This window comes from Notolepis coatsorum (assembly GCF_963971535.1).
Source record: "Notolepis coatsorum genome assembly, contig: SCAFFOLD_1302, whole genome shotgun sequence".
In the NCBI taxonomy this organism is placed as follows: domain Eukaryota; kingdom Metazoa; phylum Chordata; class Actinopteri; order Aulopiformes; family Paralepididae; genus Notolepis; species Notolepis coatsorum.
This window is the reverse complement of record NW_028170742.1, coordinates 1-26,143: the sequence shown is the minus strand read 5'-3', so window position 1 is coordinate 26,143 and position 26,143 is coordinate 1. Positions and strand designations below refer to the sequence as shown.

The window sequence follows — 26,143 nt, the reverse complement described above, 5'->3', positions numbered from 1 at the left end:
AGTGTGTAATAGTGTAATAGTGTAATAGTGTGTAATAGTGTAATAGTGTGTAATAGTGTAATATTGTAATAGTGTGTAATAGTGTAATAGTGTGTAATAGTGTAATAGTGTAATAGTGTGTAATAGTGTAATAGTGTAATAGTGTGTAATAGTGTAATAGTGTGTAATAGTGTAATAGTGTGTAATAGTGTAATAGTGTAATAGTGTGTAATAGTGTACTAGTGTGTAATAGTGTAATAGTGTAATAGTGTGTAATAGTGTAATAGTGTAATAGTGTGTAATAGTGTAATAGTGTGTAATAGTGTAATAGTGTAATAGTGTAGTGTGTAATAGTGTAATAGTGTAATAGTGTGTAATAGTGTAATAGTGTAATAGTGTGTAATAGTGTAATAGTGTAATAGTGTGTAATAGTGTAATAGTGTAATAGTGTGTAATAGTGTAATAGTGTGTAATAGTGTAATAGTGTGTAATAGTGTAATAGTGTAATAGTGTAATAGTGTGTAATAGTGTAATAGTGTGTAATAGTGTAATAGTGTGTAATAGTGTAATAGTGTAATAGTGTGTAATAGTGTAATAGTGTGTAATAGTGTAATAGTGTAATAGTGTGTAATAGTGTAATAGTGTGTAATAGTGTAATATTGTGTAATAGTGTAATAGTGTAATAGTGTGTAATAGTGTAATAGTGTGTAATAGTGTAATAGTGTATAATAGTGTGTAATAGTGTAATAGTGTGTAATAGTGTAATAGTGTAATAGTGTGTAATAGTGTGTAATAGTGTAATAGTGTGTAATAGTGTAATAGTGTGTAATAGTGTAATAGTGTGTAATAGTGTAATAGTGTAATAGTGTGTAATAGTGTAATAGTGTAATAGTGTGTAATAGTGTAATATTGTGTAATAGTGTAATAGTGTAATAGTGTGTAATAGTGTGTAATAGTGTGTAATAGTGTAATAGTGTGTAATAGTGTGTAATAGTGTAATAGTGTGTAATAGTGTGTAATAGTGTAATAGTGTGTAATAGTGTAATAGTGTGTAATAGTGTAATAGTGTAATAGTGTGTAATAGTGTAATAGTGTGTAATAGTGTAATAGTGTGTAATAGTGTAATAGTGTGTAATAGTGTAATATTGTGTAATAGTGTAATAGTGTAATAGTGTGTAATAGTGTAATAGTGTGTAATAGTGTGTAATAGTGTAATAGTGTGTAATAGTGTAATAGTGTAATAGTGTGTAATAGTGTGTAATAGTGTAATAGTGTAATAGTGTGTAATAGTGTAATAGTGTGTAATAGTGTGTAATAGTGTAATAGTGTAATAGTGTGTAATAGTGTAATAGTGTGTAATAGTGTAATAGTGTAATAGTGTGTAATAGTGTAATAGTGTGTAATAGTGTGTAATAGTGTGTAATAGTGTAATAGTGTAATAGTGTGTAATAGTGTAATAGTGTGTAATAGTGTAATAGTGTGTAATAGTGTAATAGTGTAATAGTGTGTAATAGTGTAATAGTGTGTAATAGTGTAATAGTGTAATAGTGTAATAGTGTGTAATAGTGTAATAGTGTAATAGTGTAATAGTGTGTAATAGTGTGTAATAGTGTAATAGTGTAATAGTGTGTAATAGTGTAATAGTGTGTAATAGTGTGTAATAGTGTAATAGTGTAATAGTGTGTAATAGTGTAATAGTGTGTAATAGTGTGTAATTGTGTAATAGTGTGTAATAGTGTAATAGTGTGTAATAGTGTGTAATAGTGTAATAGTGTGTAATAGTGTAATAGTGTAATAGTGTGTAATAGTGTGTAATAGTGTAATAGTGTGTAATAGTGTGTAATAGTGTAATAGTGTGTAATAGTGTAATAGTGTAATAGTGTGTAATAGTGTAATAGTGTAATAGTGTGTAATAGTGTGTAATAGTGTAATAGTGTGTAATAGTGTAATAGTGTAATAGTGTGTAATAGTGTAATAGTGTAATAGTGTGTAATAGTGTAATAGTGTAATAGTGTAATAGTGTGTAATAGTGTAATAGTGTGTAATAGTGTGTAATAGTGTAATAGTGTGTAATAGTGTAATAGTGTGTAATAGTGTAATAGTGTAATAGTGTAATAGTGTGTAATAGTGTAATAGTGTGTAATCGTGTAATAGTGTAATAGTGTGTAATAGTGTAATAGTGTAATCGTGTGTCATAGTGTAATAGTGTGTAATAGTGTAATAGTGTGTAATAGTGTGTAATAGTGTAATAGTGTGTAATAGTGTAATAGTGTAATAGTGTGTAATAGTGTAATAGTGTGTAATAGTGTAATAGTGTGTAATAGTGTAATAGTGTAATAGTGTAATAGTGTAATAGTGTGTAATAGTGTAATAGTGTAATAGTGTAATAGTGTGTAATAGTGTAATAGTGTGTAATAGTGTGTAATAGTGTAATAGTGTGTAATAGTGTGTAATAGTGTAATAGTGTAATAGTGTGTAATAGTGTAATAGTGTGTAATAGTGTAATAGTGTAATAGTGTGTAATAGTGTAATAGTGTAATAGTGTAATAGTGTAATAGTGTGTAATAGTGTGTAATAGTGTGTAATAGTGTGTAATAGTGTGTAATAGTGTAATATTGTGTAATAGTGTAATAGTGTTGCGGGTTGTGTCATTGCACTCAGTAGGGATATCCTCTTTGATTGGTCTATGTTGACCACTCCCCCGATCCTTAGGCCGCGCCCCCTTTTTGTATCCTTTGAACCGTTTGTCATAGAGACTCGCGAGAGACCCTCTCCCCCGTTGGCCGGCGGTGCACAGGCGTCACCCACACTTTCACAATTTCCCCCGCGCGGAATTGTCTAGTTAGTGTGGGTGACCTGGCGAAGCCAGGTTGCCACCCACACTATACATATCCATACTCTTTTTATTATTATTCTTTATTCCACCGATTTTGCAAACACTTTGCAACACGTAAGCGTTTGCGCCCCATACACGTGAAAGGTATCAAAACGAGCGGCTTGCCTATGGCAACACCGGTCTCCGAACTCGTAAAGTTTCACCGCACCGTCTGGCTACGAATCGACTTTAAACGGTAAAATATCGGTCCCATTGGGAATGCATTGCATTTTAGAGTGTAGCAGCTGAAATAATCTTTTTCCCCCTACCTTGGGTGAATTGCGAGTGTGATCTCAATTTTGGACGTAGAAATAAAACAAACACATCAAAACGATGACACGGCTGTCAACCCGCTCACAAAAGAAAAATAAATGGAATTGGACATTTCTATCTCAACTGACGACCATTTGTTTGAAGGTTCTCCTCCCCATTGACCGCCATGCAATCGCCCTCTAGAAATCACATTTTTCACACTATTTTTTAGCCTTCTGTTCCGATCGCCGAAGGAGTGCCACAATATCGCACGAATGTCACAATATCGCGCACAACCCTTCGCCTACTCGTTGTAGTGCTCATGTGCGCGTCACAACGCTTCATCTCTTATAGTTTTCTTTTAATCAATGTGACAATGCAGTCATGCATCTGCCTCCATAGAAATGCATTGGATAGAAAATATGCAAGTCATAGTGATTGCTTCACCTGTGTGGCTCATGGCTCACTCATGATTGGTTCAGCTGTGTGGCTCGTGGCTGAGCTGCCAATGACATCATCCACTTAACCCATCATTGGCCATCACTGTGTTGCAGTACTGAATTGCTGACAGCGCCCTCTGTCTTGTGGGTTGTGTCATTGTACTCAGTAGGGATATCCTCTTTCATTTTTCATTGGTCCATGTTGACCACCTTTCATTGGTCGATGTTGACCACTCCCCCGATCCTTAGACCACGCCCCCTTAGGCCACACCCCCTCAGTGTATCTCTTGAACCGTTTGTCGTAGAGACTTGGGGATTGTGCCATTGGTCGATGTTGACCACCTTTCATTGGTCGATGTTGACCACTCCCCCGATCCTTAGACCACGCCCCCTTAGGCCACACCCCCTCAGTGTATCTCTTGAACCGTTTGTCGTAGAGACTTGCGGATTGTGCCATTGTACTCGGTGTAATAGTGTAATAGTGTGTAATAGTGTAATAGTGAGTAATAGTGTAATAGTGTAATAGTGTGTAATAGTGTAATAGTGTGTAATAGTGTGTAATAGTGTAATAGTGTGTAATAGTGTGTAATAGTGTAATAGTGTAATAGTGTGTAATAGTGTAATATTGTGTAATAGTGTAATAGTGTAATAGTGTGTAATAGTGTAATAGTGTGTAATAGTGTAATAGTGTAATAGTGTGTAATAGTGTAATATTGTGTAATAGTGTGTAATAGTGTAATAGTGTGTAATAGTGTAATAGTGTCTAATAGTGTAATAGTGTGTAATAGTGTAATAGTGTAATAGTGTGTAATAGTGTAATAGTGTGTAATAGTGTAATAGTGTGTAATAGTGTAATAGTGTAATAGTGTGTAATAGTGTAATAGTGTGTAATAGTGTAATATTGTAATAGTGTGTAATAGTGTAATAGTGTGTAATAGTGTAATAGTGTAATAGTGTGTAATAGTGTAATAGTGTAATAGTGTGTAATAGTGTAATAGTGTAATAGTGTGTAATAGTGTGTAATAGTGTAATAGTGTCTAATAGTGTAATAGTGTGTAATAGTGTAATAGTGTAATAGTGTGTAATAGTGTAATAGTGTGTAATAGTGTAATAGTGTGTAATAGTGTAATAGTGTAATAGTGTGTAATAGTGTAATAGTGTGTAATAGTGTAATATTGTAATAGTGTGTAATAGTGTAATAGTGTGTAATAGTGTAATAGTGTAATAGTGTGTAATAGTGTAATAGTGTAATAGTGTAATATTGTGTAATAGTGTAATAGTGTAATAGTGTGTAATAGTGTAATAGTGTAATAGTGTGTAATAGTGTAATAGTGTATAATAGTGTGTAATAGTGTAATAGTGTGTAATAGTGTAATAGTGTAATAGTGTGTAATAGTGTGTAATAGTGTAATAGTGTGTAATAGTGTAATAGTGTGTAATAGTGTAATAGTGTGTAATAGTGTAATATTGTGTAATAGTGTAATAGTGTAATAGTGTGTAATAGTGTGTAATAGTGTGTAATAGTGTAATAGTGTGTAATAGTGTGTAATAGTGTAATAGTGTGTAATAGTGTGTAATAGTGTAATAGTGTGTAATAGTGTAATAGTGTGTAATAGTGTAATAGTGTAATAGTGTGTAATAGTGTAATAGTGTGTAATAGTGTAATAGTGTGTAATAGTGTAATAGTGTGTAATAGTGTAATATTGTGTAATAGTGTAATAGTGTAATAGTGTGTAATAGTGTAATAGTGTGTAATAGTGTGTAATAGTGTAATAGTGTGTAATAGTGTAATAGTGTAATAGTGTGTAATAGTGTGTAATAGTGTAATAGTGTAATAGTGTGTAATAGTGTAATAGTGTGTAATAGTGTGTAATAGTGTAATAGTGTAATAGTGTGTAATAGTGTAATAGTGTGTAATAGTGTAATAGTGTAATAGTGTGTAATAGTGTAATAGTGTGTAATAGTGTGTAATAGTGTGTAATAGTGTAATAGTGTAATAGTGTGTAATAGTGTAATAGTGTGTAATAGTGTAATAGTGTGTAATAGTGTAATAGTGTGTAATAGTGTAATAGTGTGTAATAGTGTAATAGTGTAATAGTGTAATCGTGTGTAATAGTGTAATAGTGTAATAGTGTAATAGTGTGTAATAGTGTGTAATAGTGTAATAGTGTAATAGTGTGTAATAGTGTAATAGTGTGTAATAGTGTGTAATAGTGTAATAGTGTAATAGTGTGTAATAGTGTAATAGTGTGTAATAGTGTGTAATTGTGTAATAGTGTGTAATAGTGTAATAGTGTGTAATAGTGTGTAATAGTGTAATAGTGTGTAATAGTGTAATAGTGTAATAGTGTGTAATAGTGTGTAATAGTGTAATAGTGTGTAATAGTGTGTAATAGTGTAATAGTGTGTAATAGTGTAATAGTGTAATAGTGTGTAATAGTGTAATAGTGTGTAATAGTGTAATATTGTAATAGTGTGTAATAGTGTAATAGTGTGTAATAGTGTAATAGTGTAATAGTGTGTAATAGTGTAATAGTGTAATAGTGTGTAATAGTGTAATAGTGTAATAGTGTGTAATAGTGTGTAATAGTGTAATAGTGTCTAATAGTGTAATAGTGTGTAATAGTGTAATAGTGTAATAGTGTGTAATAGTGTAATAGTGTGTAATAGTGTAATAGTGTGTAATAGTGTAATAGTGTAATAGTGTGTAATAGTGTAATAGTGTGTAATAGTGTAATATTGTAATAGTGTGTAATAGTGTAATAGTGTGTAATAGTGTAATAGTGTAATAGTGTGTAATAGTGTAATAGTGTAATAGTGTGTAATAGTGTAATAGTGTAATAGTGTGTAATAGTGTAATAGTGTAATAGTGTGTAATAGTGTAATAGTGTGTAATAGTGTAATAGTGTGTAATAGTGTAATAGTGTAATAGTGTAATAGTGTGTAATAGTGTAATAGTGTGTAATAGTGTAATAGTGTGTAATAGTGTAATAGTGTGTAATAGTGTAATAGTGTAATAGTGTAGTGTGTAATAGTGTAATAGTGTAATAGTGTGTAATAGTGTAATAGTGTAATAGTGTGTAATAGTGTAATAGTGTAATAGTGTGTAATAGTGTAATAGTGTAATAGTGTGTAATAGTGTAATAGTGTGTAATAGTGTAATAGTGTGTAATAGTGTAATAGTGTAATAGTGTAATAGTGTGTAATAGTGTAATAGTGTGTAATAGTGTAATAGTGTGTAATAGTGTAATAGTGTAATAGTGTGTAATAGTGTAATAGTGTGTAATAGTGTAATAGTGTAATAGTGTGTAATAGTGTAATAGTGTCTAATAGTGTAATAGTGTGTAATAGTGTAATAGTGTAATAGTGTGTAATAGTGTAATAGTGTGTAATAGTGTAATAGTGTGTAATAGTGTAATAGTGTGTAATAGTGTAATAGTGTGTAATAGTGTAATAGTGTGTAATAGTGTAATAGTGTGTAATAGTGAGTAATAGTGTAATAGTGTAATAGTGTGTAATAGTGTAATAGTGTGTAATAGTGTGTAATAGTGTAATAGTGTGTAATAGTGTGTAATAGTGTAATAGTGTAATAGTGTGTAATAGTGTAATATTGTGTAATAGTGTAATAGTGTGTAATAGTGTAATAGTGTGTAATAGTGTAATAGTGTAATAGTGTGTAATAGTGTAATATTGTGTAATAGTGTGTAATAGTGTGTAATAGTGTAATAGTGTCTAATAGTGTAATAGTGTGTAATAGTGTAATAGTGTAATAGTGTGTAATAGTGTAATAGTGTGTAATAGTGTAATAGTGTGTAATAGTGTAATAGTGTAATAGTGTGTAATAGTGTAATAGTGTGTAATAGTGTAATATTGTAATAGTGTGTAATAGTGTAATAGTGTGTAATAGTGTAATAGTGTAATAGTGTAATAGTGTAATAGTGTAATAGTGTGTAATAGTGTAATAGTGTGTAATAGTGTAATAGTGTGTAATAGTGTAATAGTGTAATAGTGTGTAATAGTGTACTAGTGTGTAATAGTGTAATAGTGTAATAGTGTGTAATAGTGTAATAGTGTAATAGTGTGTAATAGTGTAATAGTGTGTAATAGTGTAATAGTGTAATAGTGTAGTGTGTAATAGTGTAATAGTGTAATAGTGTGTAATAGTGTAATAGTGTAATAGTGTGTAATAGTGTAATAGTGTAATAGTGTGTAATAGTGTAATAGTGTAATAGTGTGTAATAGTGTAATAGTGTGTAATAGTGTAATAGTGTGTAATAGTGTAATAGTGTAATAGTGTAATAGTGTGTAATAGTGTAATAGTGTGTAATAGTGTAATAGTGTGTAATAGTGTAATAGTGTAATAGTGTGTAATAGTGTAATAGTGTGTAATAGTGTAATAGTGTAATAGTGTGTAATAGTGTAATAGTGTGTAATAGTGTAATATTGTGTAATAGTGTAATAGTGTAATAGTGTGTAATAGTGTAATAGTGTGTAATAGTGTAATAGTGTATAATAGTGTGTAATAGTGTAATAGTGTGTAATAGTGTAATAGTGTAATAGTGTGTAATAGTGTGTAATAGTGTAATAGTGTGTAATAGTGTAATAGTGTGTAATAGTGTAATAGTGTGTAATAGTGTAATAGTGTAATAGTGTGTAATAGTGTAATAGTGTAATAGTGTGTAATAGTGTAATATTGTGTAATAGTGTAATAGTGTAATAGTGTGTAATAGTGTGTAATAGTGTGTAATAGTGTAATAGTGTGTAATAGTGTGTAATAGTGTAATAGTGTGTAATAGTGTGTAATAGTGTAATAGTGTGTAATAGTGTAATAGTGTGTAATAGTGTAATAGTGTAATAGTGTGTAATAGTGTAATAGTGTGTAATAGTGTAATAGTGTGTAATAGTGTAATAGTGTGTAATAGTGTAATATTGTGTAATAGTGTAATAGTGTAATAGTGTGTAATAGTGTAATAGTGTGTAATAGTGTGTAATAGTGTAATAGTGTGTAATAGTGTAATAGTGTAATAGTGTGTAATAGTGTGTAATAGTGTAATAGTGTAATAGTGTGTAATAGTGTAATAGTGTGTAATAGTGTGTAATAGTGTAATAGTGTAATAGTGTGTAATAGTGTAATAGTGTGTAATAGTGTAATAGTGTAATAGTGTGTAATAGTGTAATAGTGTGTAATAGTGTGTAATAGTGTGTAATAGTGTAATAGTGTAATAGTGTGTAATAGTGTAATAGTGTGTAATAGTGTAATAGTGTGTAATAGTGTAATAGTGTAATAGTGTGTAATAGTGTAATAGTGTGTAATAGTGTAATAGTGTAATAGTGTAATAGTGTGTAATAGTGTAATAGTGTAATAGTGTAATAGTGTGTAATAGTGTGTAATAGTGTAATAGTGTAATAGTGTGTAATAGTGTAATAGTGTGTAATAGTGTGTAATAGTGTAATAGTGTAATAGTGTGTAATAGTGTAATAGTGTGTAATAGTGTGTAATTGTGTAATAGTGTGTAATAGTGTAATAGTGTGTAATAGTGTGTAATAGTGTAATAGTGTGTAATAGTGTAATAGTGTAATAGTGTGTAATAGTGTGTAATAGTGTAATAGTGTGTAATAGTGTGTAATAGTGTAATAGTGTGTAATAGTGTAATAGTGTAATAGTGTGTAATAGTGTAATAGTGTAATAGTGTGTAATAGTGTGTAATAGTGTAATAGTGTGTAATAGTGTAATAGTGTAATAGTGTGTAATAGTGTAATAGTGTAATAGTGTGTAATAGTGTAATAGTGTAATAGTGTAATAGTGTGTAATAGTGTAATAGTGTGTAATAGTGTGTAATAGTGTAATAGTGTGTAATAGTGTAATAGTGTGTAATAGTGTAATAGTGTAATAGTGTAATAGTGTGTAATAGTGTAATAGTGTGTAATCGTGTAATAGTGTAATAGTGTGTAATAGTGTAATAGTGTAATCGTGTGTCATAGTGTAATAGTGTGTAATAGTGTAATAGTGTGTAATAGTGTGTAATAGTGTAATAGTGTGTAATAGTGTAATAGTGTAATAGTGTGTAATAGTGTAATAGTGTGTAATAGTGTAATAGTGTGTAATAGTGTAATAGTGTAATAGTGTAATAGTGTAATAGTGTGTAATAGTGTAATAGTGTAATAGTGTAATAGTGTGTAATAGTGTAATAGTGTGTAATAGTGTGTAATAGTGTAATAGTGTGTAATAGTGTGTAATAGTGTAATAGTGTAATAGTGTGTAATAGTGTAATAGTGTGTAATAGTGTAATAGTGTAATAGTGTGTAATAGTGTAATAGTGTAATAGTGTAATAGTGTAATAGTGTGTAATAGTGTGTAATAGTGTGTAATAGTGTGTAATAGTGTGTAATAGTGTAATATTGTGTAATAGTGTAATAGTGTTGCGGGTTGTGTCATTGCACTCAGTAGGGATATCCTCTTTGATTGGTCTATGTTGACCACTCCCCCGATCCTTAGGCCGCGCCCCCTTTTTGTATCCTTTGAACCGTTTGTCATAGAGACTCGCGAGAGACCCTCTCCCCCGTTGGCCGGCGGTGCACAGGCGTCACCCACACTTTCACAATTTCCCCCGCGCGGAATTGTCTAGTTAGTGTGGGTGACCTGGCGAAGCCAGGTTGCCACCCACACTATACATATCCATACTCTTTTTATTATTATTCTTTATTCCACCGATTTTGCAAACACTTTGCAACACGTAAGCGTTTGCGCCCCATACACGTGAAAGGTATCAAAACGAGCGGCTTGCCTATGGCAACACCGGTCTCCGAACTCGTAAAGTTTCACCGCACCGTCTGGCTACGAATCGACTTTAAACGGTAAAATATCGGTCCCATTGGGAATGCATTGCATTTTAGAGTGTAGCAGCTGAAATAATCTTTTTCCCCCTACCTTGGGTGAATTGCGAGTGTGATCTCAATTTTGGACGTAGAAATAAAACAAACACATCAAAACGATGACACGGCTGTCAACCCGCTCACAAAAGAAAAATAAATGGAATTGGACATTTCTATCTCAACTGACGACCATTTGTTTGAAGGTTCTCCTCCCCATTGACCGCCATGCAATCGCCCTCTAGAAATCACATTTTTCACACTATTTTTTAGCCTTCTGTTCCGATCGCCGAAGGAGTGCCACAATATCGCACGAATGTCACAATATCGCGCACAACCCTTCGCCTACTCGTTGTAGTGCTCATGTGCGCGTCACAACGCTTCATCTCTTATAGTTTTCTTTTAATCAATGTGACAATGCAGTCATGCATCTGCCTCCATAGAAATGCATTGGATAGAAAATATGCAAGTCATAGTGATTGCTTCACCTGTGTGGCTCATGGCTCACTCATGATTGGTTCAGCTGTGTGGCTCGTGGCTGAGCTGCCAATGACATCATCCACTTAACCCATCATTGGCCATCACTGTGTTGCAGTACTGAATTGCTGACAGCGCCCTCTGTCTTGTGGGTTGTGTCATTGTACTCAGTAGGGATATCCTCTTTCATTTTTCATTGGTCCATGTTGACCACCTTTCATTGGTCGATGTTGACCACTCCCCCGATCCTTAGACCACGCCCCCTTAGGCCACACCCCCTCAGTGTATCTCTTGAACCGTTTGTCGTAGAGACTTGGGGATTGTGCCATTGGTCGATGTTGACCACCTTTCATTGGTCGATGTTGACCACTCCCCCGATCCTTAGACCACGCCCCCTTAGGCCACACCCCCTCAGTGTATCTCTTGAACCGTTTGTCGTAGAGACTTGCGGATTGTGCCATTGTACTCGGTGTAATAGTGTAATAGTGTGTAATAGTGTAATAGTGTGTAATAGTGTAATAGTGTAATAGTGTGTAATAGTGTAATAGTGTAATAGTGTAATAGTGTGTAATAGTGTGTAATAGTGTAATAGTGTAATAGTGTGTAATAGTGTAATATTGTGTAATAGTGTAATAGTGTGTAATAGTGTAATAGTGTGTAATAGTGTAATAGTGTAATAGTGTGTAATAGTGTAATAGTGTGTAATAGTGTGTAATAGTGTAATAGTGTAATAGTGTGTAATAGTGTAATAGTGTCTAATAGTGTAATAGTGTAATAGTGTGTAATAGTGTAATAGTGTGTAATAGTGTAATAGTGTCTAATAGTGTAATAGTGTGTAATAGTGTAATAGTGTGTAATAGTGTAATAGTGTAATAGTGTGTAATAGTGTAATAGTGTCTAATAGTGTAATAGTGTGTAATAGTGTAATAGTGTGTAATAGTGTGTAATAGTGTAATAGTGTAATAGTGTGTAATAGTGTGTAATAGTGTAATAGTGTGTAATAGTGTAATAGTGTAATAGTGTGTAATAGTGTAATAGTGTGTAATAGTGTAATAGTGTGTAATAGTGTAATAGTGTAATAGTGTGTAATAGTGTAATAGTGTGTAATAGTGTAATAGTGTGTAATAGTGTAATAGTGTAATAGTGTGTAATAGTGTAATAGTGTAATAGTGTGTAATAGTGTAATAGTGTGTAATAGTGTAATGTGTAATAGTGTAATAGTGTGTAATAGTGTAATAGTGTAATAGTGTGTAATAGTGTAATAGTGTAATAGTGTGTAATAGTGTAATAGTGTGTAATAGTGTAATAGTGTGTAATAGTGTAATAGTGTGTAATAGTGTAATAGTGTGTAATAGTGTAATAGTGTAATAGTGTGTAATAGTGTAATAGTGTAATAGTGTGTAATAGTGTAATAGTGTGTAATAGTGTAATAGTGTGTAATAGTGTAATAGTGTAATAGTGTGTAATAGTGTAATAGTGTAATAGTGTGTAATAGTGTAATAGTGTGTAATAGTGTAATAGTGTGTAATAGTGTAATAGTGTGTAATAGTGTAATAGTGTAATAGTGTGTAATAGTGTAATAGTGTAATAGTGTGTAATAGTGTAATAGTGTAATAGTGTGTAATAGTGTAATAGTGTAATAGTGTGTAATAGTGTAATAGTGTGTAATAGTGTAATAGTGTGTAATAGTGTAATAGTGTAATAGTGTGTAATAGTGTACTAGTGTGTAATAGTGTAATAGTGTAATAGTGTGTAATAGTGTAATAGTGTGTAATAGTGTAATAGTGTGTAATAGTGTAATAGTGTAATAGTGTAGTGTGTAATAGTGTAATAGTGTAATAGTGTGTAATAGTGTAATAGTGTAATAGTGTGTAATAGTGTAATAGTGTGTAATAGTGTAATAGTGTAATAGTGTGTAATAGTGTAATAGTGTGTAATAGTGTAATAGTGTGTAATAGTGTAATAGTGTAATAGTGTGTAATAGTGTGTAATAGTGTAATAGTGTGTAATAGTGTAATAGTGTAATAGTGTGTAATAGTGTAATAGTGTGTAATAGTGTAATAGTGTAATAGTGTGTAATAGTGTCTAATAGTGTAATAGTGTGTAATAGTGTAATAGTGTGTAATAGTGTAATAGTGTGTAATAGTGTAATAGTGTGTAATAGTGTAATAGTGTGTAATAGTGTAATAGTGTAATAGTGTGTAATAGTGTGTAATAGTGTAATAGTGTGTAATAGTGTGTAATAGTGTAATAGTGTGTAATAGTGTAATAGTGTAATAGTGTGTAATAGTGTAATAGTGTGTAATAGTGTAATAGTGTAATAGTGTGTAATAGTGTAATAGTGTGTAATAGTGTAATAGTGTAATAGTGTGTAATAGTGTAATAGTGTGTAATAGTGTAATAGTGTGTAATAGTGTGTAATAGTGTAATAGTGTAATAGTGTGTAATAGTGTAATAGTGTGTAATAGTGTAATAGTGTAATAGTGTGTAATAGTGTAATAGTGTGTAATAGTGTAATAGTGTGTAATAATGTGTAATAGTGTAATAGTGTAATAGTGTGTAATAGTGTAATAGTGTCTAATAGTGTAATAGTGTGTAATAGTGTAATAGTGTGTAATAGTGTAATAGTGTGTAATAGTGTAATAGTGTGTAATAATGTGTAATAGTGTAATAGTGTAATAGTGTCTAATAGTGTAATAGTGTGTAATAGTGTAATAGTGTGTAATAGTGTAATAGTGTGTAATAGTGTAATAGTGTAATAGTGTGTAATATTGTGTAATAGTGTAATAGTGTTGCGGGTTGTGTCATTGCACTCAGTAGGGATATCCTCTTTGATTGGTCTATGTTGACCACTCCCCCGATCCTTAGGCCACGCCCCCTTTTTGTATCCTTTGAACCGTTTGTCATAGAGACTCGCGAGAGACACTCTCCCCCGTTGGCCGGCGGTGCACAGGCGTCACCCACACTTTCACAATTTCCCCCGCGCGGAATTGTCTAGTATATACTTATTATCTATATTCTCAGATTTTGCAAACACTTTGCAACACGTAAGCGTTCGCGCCCCATACACGTGAAAGGTATCAAAACGAGCGGCTTGCCTATGGCAACACCGGTCTCGAACCCGTAAAAGTTTCACCGCACCGTCTGGCTACGAATCGACTTTAAACGGTAAAATTTCGGTCCCATTGGGAATGCATTGCATTTTAGAGTGTAGCAGCTGAAATAATCTTTTTCCCCCTACCTTGGGTGAATTGCGAGTGTGATCTCAATTTTGGACGTAGAAATAAAACAAACACATCAAAACGATGACACGGCTGTCATCCCGCTCACAAAAGAAAAATAAATGGAATTGGACATTTCTATCTCAACTGACGACCATTTGTTTGAAGGTTCTCCTCCCCATTGACCGCCATGCAATCGCCCTCTAGAAATCACATTTTTCACACTATTTTTTAGCCTTCTGTTCCGATCGCCGAAGGAGTGCCACAATATCGCACGAATGCCACAATATCGCGCACAACCCTTCGCCTACTCGTTGTAGTGCTCATGTGCGCGTCACAACGCTTCATCTCTTATAGTTTTCTTTTAATCAACGTGACAATGCAGTCATGCATCTGCCTCCATAGAAATGCATTGGATAGAAAATATGCAAGTCATAGTGATTGCTTCACCTGTGTGGCTCATGGCTCACTCATGATTGGTTCAGCTGTGTGGCTCGTGGCTGAGCTGCCAATGACATCATCCACTTAACCCATCATTGGCCATCACTGTGTTGCAGTACTGAATTGCTGACAGCGCCCTCTGTCTTGTGGGTTGTGTCATTGTACTCGGTGTAATAGTGTAATAGTGTGTAATAGTGTAATAGTGTAATAGTGTGTAATAGTGTAATTGTGTAATAGTGTAATAGTGTAATAGTGTAATAGTGTGTAATAGTGTGTAATAGTGTAATAGTGTAATATTGTGTAATAGTGTGTAATAGTGTAATAGTGTAATAGTGTGTAATAGTGTGTAATAGTGTAATAGTGTGTAATAGTGTAATAGTGTGTAATAGTGTAATAGTGTGTAATAGTGTAATAGTGTAATAGTGTGAAATAGTGTAATAGTGTAATAGTGTGTAATAGTGTAATAGTGTGTAATAGTGTGTAATAGTGTGTAATAGTGTGTAATAGTGTAATAGTGTAATAGTGTGTAATAGTGTGTAATAGTGTAATAGTGTAATAGTGTGTAATAGTGTAATAGTGTGTAATAGTGTGTAATAGTGTGTAATAGTGTAATAGTGTGTAATAGTGTAATAGTGTGTAATAGTGTAATAGTGTAATATTGTGTAATAGTGTAATAGTGTGTAATAGTGTAATAGTGTGTAATAGTGTAATAGTGTGTAATAGTGTAATAGTGTAATAGTGTAATAGTGTGTAATAGTGTAATAGTGTGTAATAGTGTAATAGTGTGTAATAGTGTAATAGTGTAATAGTGTGTAATAGTGTAATAGTGTGTAATAGTGTAATATTGTAATAGTGTGTAATAGTGTAATAGTGTGTAATAGTGTAATAGTGTAATAGTGTGTAATAGTGTAATAGTGTAATAGTGTGTAATAGTGTAATAGTGTAATAGTGTGTAATAGTGTAATAGTGTGTAATAGTGTAATAGTGTGTAATAGTGTAATAGTGTAATAGTGTGTAATAGTGTACTAGTGTGTAATAGTGTAATAGTGTAATAGTGTGTAATAGTGTAATAGTGTAATAGTGTGTAATAGTGTAATAGTGTGTAATAGTGTAATAGTGTAATAGTGTAGTGTGTAATAGTGTAATAGTGTAATAGTGTGTAATAGTGTAATAGTGTAATAGTGTGTAATAGTGTAATAGTGTGTAATAGTGTAATAGTGTAATAGTGTGTAATAGTGTGTAATAGTGTAATAGTGTGTAATAGTGTAATAGTGTGTAATAGTGTAATAGTGTGTAATAGTGTAATAGTGTGTAATAGTGTAATAGTGTAATAGTGTGTAATAGTGTAATAGTGTGTAATAGTGTAATAGTGTAATAGTGTGTAATAGTGTAATAGTGTCTAATAGTGTAATAGTGTGTAATAGTGTAATAGTGTAATAGTGTGTAATAGTGTAATAGTGTGTAATAGTGTAATAGTGTGTAATAGTGTAATAGTGTGTAATAGTGTAATAGTGTGTAATAGTGTAATAGTGTAATAGTGTGTAATAGTGTAATAGTGTGTAATAGTGTAATAGTGTGTAATAGTGTAATAGTGTAATAGTGTGTAATAGTGTAATAGTGTAATAGTGTGTAATAGTGTAATAGTGTGTAATAGTGTAATAGTGTAATAGTGTGTAATAGTGTAATAGTGTGTAATAGTGTAATAGTGTAATAGTGTGTAATAGTGTAATAGTGTGTAATAGTGTAATAGTGTGTAATAGTGTGTAATAGTGTAATAGTGTAATAGTGTGTAATAGTGTAATAGTGTGTAATAGTGTAATAGTGTAATAGTGTGTAATAGTGTAATAGTGTGTAATAGTGTAATAGTGTGTAATAGTGTAATAGTGTGTAATAATGTGTAATAGTGTAATAGTGTAATAGTGTGTAATAGTGTAATAGTGTCTAATAGTGTAATAGTGTGTAATAGTGTAATAGTGTGTAATAGTGTAATAGTGTGTAATAGTGTAATAGTGTAATAGTGTGTAATATTGTGTAATAGTGTAATAGTGTTGCGGGTTGTGTCATTGCACTCAGTAGGGATATCCTCTTTGATTGGTCTATGTTGACCACTCCCCCGATCCTTAGGCCACGCCCCCTTTTTGTATCCTTTGAACCGTTTGTCATAGAGACTCGCGAGAGACACTCTCCCCCGTTGGCCGGCGGTGCACAGGCGTCACCCACACTTTCACAATTTCCCCCGCGCGGAATTGTCTAGTTACAAGTTACTGTCCATTAAAGCTTTGTGAATTGACGGTGAATTAGTGAAATATAAATTAAATAGCTTTTCCAAAATGAAATGTACTGAATATTGATCACGATAGTAAAACGTTGCTGCTGTTTTTATTAGCAATATTTTTTTATCGACTGTTAATTGGTACAATAATTAATCACTTTCCTAAACTATCTACTGCAGATATGTGAGGCACTGTTGTGAGAAGAACCCAACAGGGTCCCTCCAGAACCCACAGAGGAGCCAGCAGAGAAGAAGAGCTTCCTGCGGTTTGCTTCAGAGGATGAAGAGGGGGCTAACAGTGCTCTGGTCCTCTAGAGCAGGGGTTCCCAAAGTCGGGGTCGCGACCCACAGAAGGGTCGCGAGCCGCCGCGGGGGAGTCGCCAGATGATTAAAAAAAAAAAAAAAAATTTACAGTCAGGCCACTGAACTTAGAAGCAGGCCAGGACAGTGTTTCTAGTTGCAGCAGCGCAATAGTTAGAGATAACCTAGGTGGGGAACAACCAGGAGATCACTGCAACTCACACAAGTTGGAGAACTATCTCTGTCTCTCTCTCCCTTGCTCTCACACACACACAAAATGAGCTGCATGTGATTGGTGGAGGCGGGACCCTTACAAAAAACTGTTGTTGCTAATCATTGACACATGCTAGCCTGTATTAATCCCCCCCAGAAAAATCTACTTTGCATTTGATATATTGCAAATATATGCCATCACACACACTGGCATTTAAAGGGTTAGAATTATAAAATTAATATGTGGTGTTATGATCAGGGCTGAAGTTGAATAAAAGATTGTATTATTTTCAATCTGACATTACAAAAAAACTGAAAATCCATCTAAATCAGTGTTGTTGCTAATCATACATATGCTAGCCTGTTTTTTAACAATAATTTGTGATGCCATCACAAACACTGGCATTTAAAGGGTACAAATAAAAAAAATGCCTGCACCAGAATGCAGGAAATGAAGTCTTTGTAACAAGAAATGTCCTGGTGGAGGACCCCCAGACAGACCAGGCTGCAGAAACAAATTAGTGGGGGGGCATAAAATGTTCTCGGGGGGGCACAATGGTTTTTCAACACAGGTTCCCTTTTATATGTTTCAGCTGGGACAGCGGCGCTGTGGCTTGCTTGGCGCTGCCCACGGTGCTGAACTAAACAGCAGAGAGGCAATTGAAAAATCTAATTTCTCTCTATCTTAAGAACTTTCACTTATACAAAAACAGACTGAACGGATATATATAACAGACCTGCTGGGGCAGCGGACTGAGAGCAGGGGACACAAACAGGCTGGATAAGATGGTCAAGAAGGCCAGTAGCGTGGTTGGGTGGAGCTGGACTCTAGCGAGGGTGGCGGAGAGGAGGAACCTTGCTAAGCTTCAGGCCATCAGGGAAAACCCCTCCCACCCACTATACACAGACTTGGCTGACAGGAGGAGCATGTTATAGGCTCACACTACCTAAATGCAGCACTGAACGGCACAGGAAGTCCTTCATTCCGACAGCCATCAGACTATACAATGCATCACTGTGCCTCACTGCATCACTGAGCACAGAGTGACAATTACCATCTTCCTGGACTCTTTTTAAACAGCACTGTGCATTATTACACCTACTGTAGACTTCAGTATATTTTTACTGTATTTATTTACTGTATCTTTTATTCTATTTTTATTCTATTTCATTTTATTCTATTCTTAGGCCATTTGTTTTGTTATTCTTATTTGTGACTTGTTCTGTCTAAATGTTTAATGTTGAGTGATTTGCAGTGTCAAATTTCCCTCAGGATAATACATTTCTATTCTATTCTATTCTATATCTTTGAAAATTCTCCATTTATTCAACACTTCTGAATTCACTGACAAACTGAACTGAACTGACAAAAATAAGGTGCATAAAAAAGCAAACAAAATTCCTCCACAGGCTACTCACCATCATTAGTAGAGCGGCAAGCGGCGTTTGGGGACAGAGTGAAATCCTCTTAAAACACTGCCCCTCCACTTATTCCTGAACTTTTTTGTTAAGTCCTTCTCAAATGCCAACTGAATTAAATTGGCCTTAGTTGCGTCGATGAAGCATACTAAGGCGATGTTCTGTAAAGACGTTCTTGAGGGTAGAAAACTAATTCTCACAGAGTGCCGTGCTAGCTTCAGTAGTGTTGTTGTTGACATCAGTGCCCACTAGGGCTGTCCCCGACTAAGGATTTGGATAGTTGACTTTGATTGACAAAATCTTTTTTTTTTTTTTTTTTTTTACCAGGGTGGGGACGCGTGTAGCTTTATGCCAAGCAAGCAGTGCAAAAATTTATCGTAGTGGCATGCAGTAATGCGCCTTTCATTTTCCGCCGCCCAGCGCCCAGGTCGCGCGGAAATAGGCTGTCTATTGCCATTCTCTTTGACAAACTCTAACCTTAACCAGCTCCTTAACAACGCCTAAACTTAACCGTTCTAACCTTAACCAACTCCGAAACCATGCCTAACCTTAACCATAGAAATTATATTGCCATTCTCTTTGACAAACTCTAACCTTAACCAGCTCCTTAACAGCGCCTAAACTTAACCGTTCTAACCTTAACCAACTCCGAAACAATGCCTAACCTTAACCTTAACCTTAACCATGCCTAACCTTAACCGGCGAAATAACCTTAACCGGCGAAATAATACACGTTAAAAAAAAATCACGTTAAAAAATATTTTCGATGGGATTCGAACTCGCCAGCAAACAAGCCATAGGATCCACAGCCATGTGTCCTTGCCAATTGAGCTATTGGTAGATACTGAATAAGGGGCGGTGACTTATATATATTGAGCTCCGCTCAAGGCGGGATCTCATGCGCATGCGCGGGCACCTCGCGCGAGCACGCCGGCGCACGCACGCACCTGAGCGAGCACGCCGCCGCCGGTGCACGCACGGTAGCATTTGTCTGAAAAGAAGGGCGCTTTACCGCACTAGCGTGCGGTGACGAATGCGGAAGCATTTTTGCACTGCTTGCTTGGCATTAACGTACAGGCGGTGGGGACAGCTGACTCAGTGGGCGGGCCCGGCCCCCTAATGCCCGCCCATGGCGCCGGGACTGCCCCCAGACCCCCTGCTTTAAAAGTGGCCTGACTGGGGCTATATTTTGCACTATATTTCCTGGCCTGAATGATTTCCCCAGTCCGGCCCTGGTTAAAAGCCTCCAATGCTTATTAGTGTGTGTGCGTTTGAACGTGTGCATGTTTCAACCATACATTTCCATTTATACATTTTTTTTTTTTTGTCTCCTATAATAGTGGGGGTCGCGGCTCTCTGACCCCGTTATTTTTGGGTCGCGGCCTGAAAAGTTTGGGAACCCCTGCTCTAGAGAGCAAAGCCAACTATTCAGCTCAAGAAAATCGACATAAATGCAGGACATTTTAGTATAAAGTACTTCCCTTACGTCCTCGTGAAACAGGACAGTAAAACATGCGATGTTTCACATATCAGGGATAACATTTTGGACAACTCTGAGGGACAACACGTTATTGACGGGGAAACGTTTGAATATTACGTTGGACATCGTGACTCACTTTTTGTCTACTACAACGTCTCCCGAAGGTCTCTTACCTTCTCGTAGCGCGTCTCCAGGCAGAGGAAGATGATGTAGGCGGTGGCACACGCCAGACAGCCCTCCATGTAGGACTGGCCGCCAATCTTCTCGGCCTCCGCATAGTACAGGTTCAGAGTCTTCACCGTCTCTTCAAACAGGGTCCGCTCGATCTGCACACGAGACACAAGTACACAAGTACACAAGTGTACACACACACACACACACACACACACACACACACACACACACACACACACACACACACACACACACACACACACACACACACACACACACACACACACACACACACACACACACACACACACACACACACACACACACACACACACACACACACACACACACACACACACACACACACACACACACACACACACACACACACACACACACACACACACACACACACACACACACACACACCATATGGGCCGTGTCAGTGGAGAGTGTCTCAGCAGAACTGTGGGAGCAAGCTGTTCAACTATAAAACTGCCAAACACACACACACACACACACACACACACACACACACACACACACACACACACACACACACACACACACACACACACACACACACACACACACACACACACACACACACACACACACACACACACACACACACACACACACACACACACACACATGTGCACACAAACACACATGCACGCTCACACACACACAGACACAAACACACACACACATGCACCCCCCCCCCCACCCCACCAGCTGCATTCTGTTCTCCCAAAATACTCGTCTTTTTCCCCCACAGATTTAGAAACACACATCTCGCTCATGGAAATCATGGCTATTTGTGGCTGTATTTCCAATCCAGTCCAATCCAATCCAACTTTATTTATATAAGTGTATACTTCTTCCTACTCCTTTTCGAACATGTAGATTGAGTTGTGTTTTGCTTTTGTTATTGTTTGTTTGTATTCATTGCATGTTCGAAATAAAGATTTCAAATCAAATATAGCACATCTAAAAACAACATGGTTGACCAAAGTGCTTCACAGTAAAAACCATATTTATAGTAAAAAAAAAAAAAAAAAACACATAAACACAATACAAAGTACACACAACTACAAACTAAATTACAGCAGCAGACTACATTTTCTTAAAAGCTAGGGAGAATAAATGTGTTTTAAGATGGGACTTAAACACTGGGAGAGCGTTGGGGCCACAGCCTAATGTGGCAGGGGGGCAACTCATTCCACAGTTTGGGGGCTGCAACCGCAAATGCATGGTCCCCCCTGTTTTTTAGCCTGGATTTAGGGACGACCAGGAGGGACTGGTCAGCAGACCTCAGAGATGGGGTGTAGGGGTGCAGGATCTCGGTGAGGTAGGGTGGGGCCAGACCATTCATTGCTTTATAAGCAAACTGTGAGGATTGATGCATTCCCCGCCACACGCTCCGTTCCTTTAAGGTGTTGATTGGTGCATTCCCCGCCACACGCTTTTGGAGCAAGTATCAATTCCAGCGCGCACCTGTCATAGTTTTTGATTAGCGCCCCAGAGGCTTTTTATACTGGGACTTCCCTTCAATCGAGGTCGGGTCGTTTTGGAATACAACTGCTTTTGCCTGCTTTTTCCCCATTGCTGTGCCTCGTCTTCTTTCCCTCCAGGACTTTCTGTGGAGATCCGCTGATGAGAACCTTGTTCCTCGTTTGGAGCTGCGCCTCGTTTACCCGCTTTACGCGTTTGCGCTTGGGTGAGTTGGAACCAAACCCCTCTGGATTATTCTGTCTGTGTGTGTGACGAACACCGAAGATTATCATTTTTGCTTGCACTGGACTCAGTTGAAGCGTGTGTTTAGAAGAGACACTGAAGATATCATTTCTGTTTGCACTAAACTCAGCTAACTTGTGTGTTGTGGAGAACACTGAAGATTGTCACTGTTCATTGGTTCTGGACACAGCTAAGGGAGGAGGGAACCACACTGCCTCTGTGTTTCGTTGGACTGTTATTGATATCTCTCTCTCTCTCCGTTTTCCACCTCGAGTTAAAGCTGGGAGTATCTGCAGAGCCGCTACAACGTCAAATACCGATTCCCCACCGCTATCACCAGGAGGATCTGCAGAGCCGCAGAGAACTCTGCCGATGGCAGTCTCCCTTGTTGTTTCATAATTGTTACTTTACCCCTTTTGTGACTCTGTAAATAAATACGCCCTAGTATTTGGCTAACTCTGAACTTCCTGTCTGTGCCGTGTGTTTGAGGTCGGTTCAAACCCTAACATTACGACCCGACCATGACGACCTCAGCCGACACAGACAGGGTCAGGGCAGCGTTGGCGGTCCAGATCGAGTTGGTCAATGACCACACCCAACAGTTGGGTGCGGCTGCGGCTGCTTTACAGGACCTCCGGGCCGAGGTCCAGCTTATTCTGGATGCCATTGACACTCTGGCCACCCAGCAGACTACCCAGGGGTATCAGCAGGCTGTTGTTCTGCACCAGCTTCAGGCTCTCAGTACAGCATTAAACACTCTGCTTTTAACCCCACCTGTCCCAGGAGTCTCAGCCAGCTCACCACCCGCGGCAGACCTCGCACCTCGGGAGCCCCGTCTCTCCGAACCACGTCTGTTCGAGGGTAACTTCGAGGATTGTGCCACATTCATCATGCAGTGTGAGTTGGTCTTCCTTCATCAACCCAGCCGTTTTTCGTCAGAGGGATCCCGAGTAGCCTACATGACTAACCTGCTCACGGGCCGAGCAGCACAGTGGGTTACTGCCTCCTGGGCAATGGGGGCTGATTTCTGTTTTTCCTACCCAGACTTCGTGGCAGAGCTCCGCAGGGTTTTCCACCACCCAACCCATGGCCAGGACCCAGGAGCTCGGTTGGGGACCTTCCGGCAGGACAGTGGCAGTGTCAGAGACTACGCGCTGGAGTTCAGACTGGCCGCAACGGAGAGCGGTTGGAACGATCAAGCGCTTCGTCTCACCTTCCTGAGGGGGCTCAACGACGCAGTAAGGGACCAGCTTGCGACCCAAGAGGAGCCCGATTCTCTCGAGGGCCTGATCAGCCTCGCTATCCGCATCGACGGACGCCTCCGGGAGAGAAGGCGTGAGCGAGCACGACTGGGACCCCCAGACGTACCCCCCGAGTACCACGACCTCGAGGAGGTTTTCAGTAAGTCCCGGGGTCAGGCCCTTCCGCCTCACCGGCCTTACGACTGTGCAATCGACCTCCGCTCAGGGGCTTCCCTTCCCGGCAGCCGCCTCTACAGTGCTGACTGTCCTGCCCCCTCCGTGACTGGTGGGGTTTTTCCCTCCCGAGCTGTGACCGAGGAGGAACCCATGCAGCTGTGACGCACCCGCCTTAGCCCGGCCGAACGGGAGTCCAGGCTCAGGTCCGGCCTTTGCCTCTACTGCGGCCGGGATGGACACCGTGTCTCCAATTGCCCTACCCGGCCAAGAAGACCAGGCTCGCCGGGACCCCGGGAGATCCTGGTGAGCCGTTTTTCCTGTTCCCCCACCTGTGCACCACCTAACCGTCTGACGAACGTCACCCTAGCCTGGGCGGACCAGCGGGCGACGGTGGGTGCACTCATTGACTCTGGTGCTGATGGGAGTTTCCTGGACGTTGAGTTTGCCACCCGGGCCAACATTCCACTTGAGGACCTCGAGAGGCCCTTGGAGGTCTTCGCGCTGGATCATCGCCGCCTGGCTGACATCACTCAAAGCACCTGTCCAGTCCTTCTCACCATTGCTGGTAACCACGTTGAGAGACTCCAGTTTTTCATCACCGGCTCGCCTCTTGTCCCTGTAGTCATGGGCAGGCCTTGGCTCGCGCTGCATGAGCCCCACATCGCCTGGTCCTCCGGCACCATCAGGGGGTGGAGCCCCTCCTGTCATGCCCAGTGTCTTCAGGCGGCGTCCAGTCCTTCGCCCCGGGGTTCCCCTTGTGTCCCTGTCTCTAGCCCCCTCTCTGGGCCTCTGTCTCCGTCTCCGGCCTCCCTCGCCGGTTCCCTGTCCCTTTCTCCGGCCCCCCTCACCGGGTCCCTGTCCCCGTCTCCAGCCTCCCTCACCGGTCCTCTGTCCCCGTCTCCGGTCCCCCTCTCCGGGCCTCTGTCTCTGTCCCCCTCTCCAGTGCCCCTGATCGCCGGCTTCCTTCGGTCCCATCCGGGCAGGCCGGGGCCAAGTGGGTCGGCGGGTGGCTCCCGTGGAGGGGGGGGTACTGTGAGGATTGGTTCATTCCCCGCCACACGCTTCTTAAAGTACTGTGATGATTGGTCCGTTGCCGCCACACGCTCCGCTCCTTTAAGGTACTGTGTTGATTGATGCATTCCCCGCCACACGCTCCGTTCCTTTAAGGTGCTGTGTTGATTGGTGCATTCCCCGCCACACGCTTTTGGAGCAAGTATCAATTCCAGCGCGCACCTGTCATAGTTTTTGATTAGCGCCCCAGAGGCTTTTTATACTGGGACTTCCCTTCAATCGAGGTCGGGTCGTTTTGGAATACAACTGCTTTTGCCTGCTTTTTCCCCGTTGCTGTGCCTCATCTTCTTTCCCTCCAGGACTTTCTGTGGAGATCCGCTGATGAGAACCTTGTTCCCCGTTTGGAGCTGCGCCTCGTTTACCCGCTTTACGCGTTTGCGCTTGGGTGAGTTGGAACCAAACCCCTCTGGATTATTCTGTCTGTGTGTGTGACGAACACCGAAGATTATCATTTTTGCTTGCACTGGACTCAGTTGAAGCGTGTGTTTAGAAGAGAAGATATAATTTCTGTTTGCACTAAACTCAGCTAACTTGTGTGTTGTGGAGAACACTGAAGATTGTCACTGTTCATTGGTTCTGGACACAGCTAAGGGATGAGGGAACCACACTGCCTCTGTGTTTCGTTTGACTGTTATTGATATCTCTCTCTCTCTCTCCATTTTCCACCTCGAGTTAAAGCTGGGAGTATCTGCAGAGCCGCTACAACGTCAAATACCGATTCCCCACCGCTATCACCAGGAGGATCTGCAGAGCCGCAGAGAACTCTGCCGATGGCAGTCTCCCTTGTTGTTTCATAATTGTTACTTTACCCCTTTTGTGACTCTGTAAATAAATACGCCCTAGTATTTGGCTAACTCTGAACTTCCTGTCTGTGCCGTGCGTTTGAGGTCGGTTCAAACCCTAACACAAACAGCAGGATCTTAAAATGTACCCTAAACTGCACAGGCCGCCAATGAAGGGAGGCGAGGACAGCAGTGATGTGCTCCCGTTTGCGTGGCCCTGTCAACAGCCGCGCAGCAGCGTTTTGGACCAGCTGAAGACGCGACAGTGAGGCCTGGCCAACGCCAACATAGAGCGCATTGCAGTAGTCCAGCCGTGTTGTCACAAAGGCATGCGTGACTCTCTCAAAGGCTTTAAAGGAGAGAAGATGCTTGACCTTGGATAGTTGCTTCAGCTGGAAGAAGCTGGACCTAACCACAGAATTAATTTGTTTATCCATTTTAAAATCATTGTCTATTTTGACCCCCAGCAGGTTGGTGACTATGGGTTTGACACATGAGTCAAGCGCACTCATGTCTGGAGGTGCGGTCCAAACATAATTACCTCAGTTTTTTTTGTCATTACAATTTTAAAAAGTTCAGAGCCAGCCAAGCTTTAACCTCTTAAGCCTGGAGCCCTATTTTCCAAAAATCTGCCTAAAATACATACCTAAGTAAATGGAATATTGCTCGACTTCTACAAGGTCCATTTGCATATTCTTGGTATCTAGGGACACCTCATG

General features: G+C 38.3%; 1 protein-coding gene across 1 annotated transcript in view; it reads right to left on the bottom strand.

Moving 5' to 3' along the window:
• The window catches only part of LOC311248453 (golgin subfamily A member 7B-like), a gene marked incomplete at both ends in the record, with an annotated part of 46,576 nt that extends 26,011 nt beyond the window's left edge, over positions 1 to 20,565 (bottom strand). The window contains one exon of the mRNA XM_084339329.1: positions 20,413 to 20,565. Within this exon, the coding sequence (XP_084195455.1) occupies positions 20,413 to 20,565 (153 nt within the window). The remainder of the gene's footprint in view (positions 1 to 20,412) is intronic.
• Between the last annotated feature and the right edge of the window lie 5,578 nt (positions 20,566 to 26,143).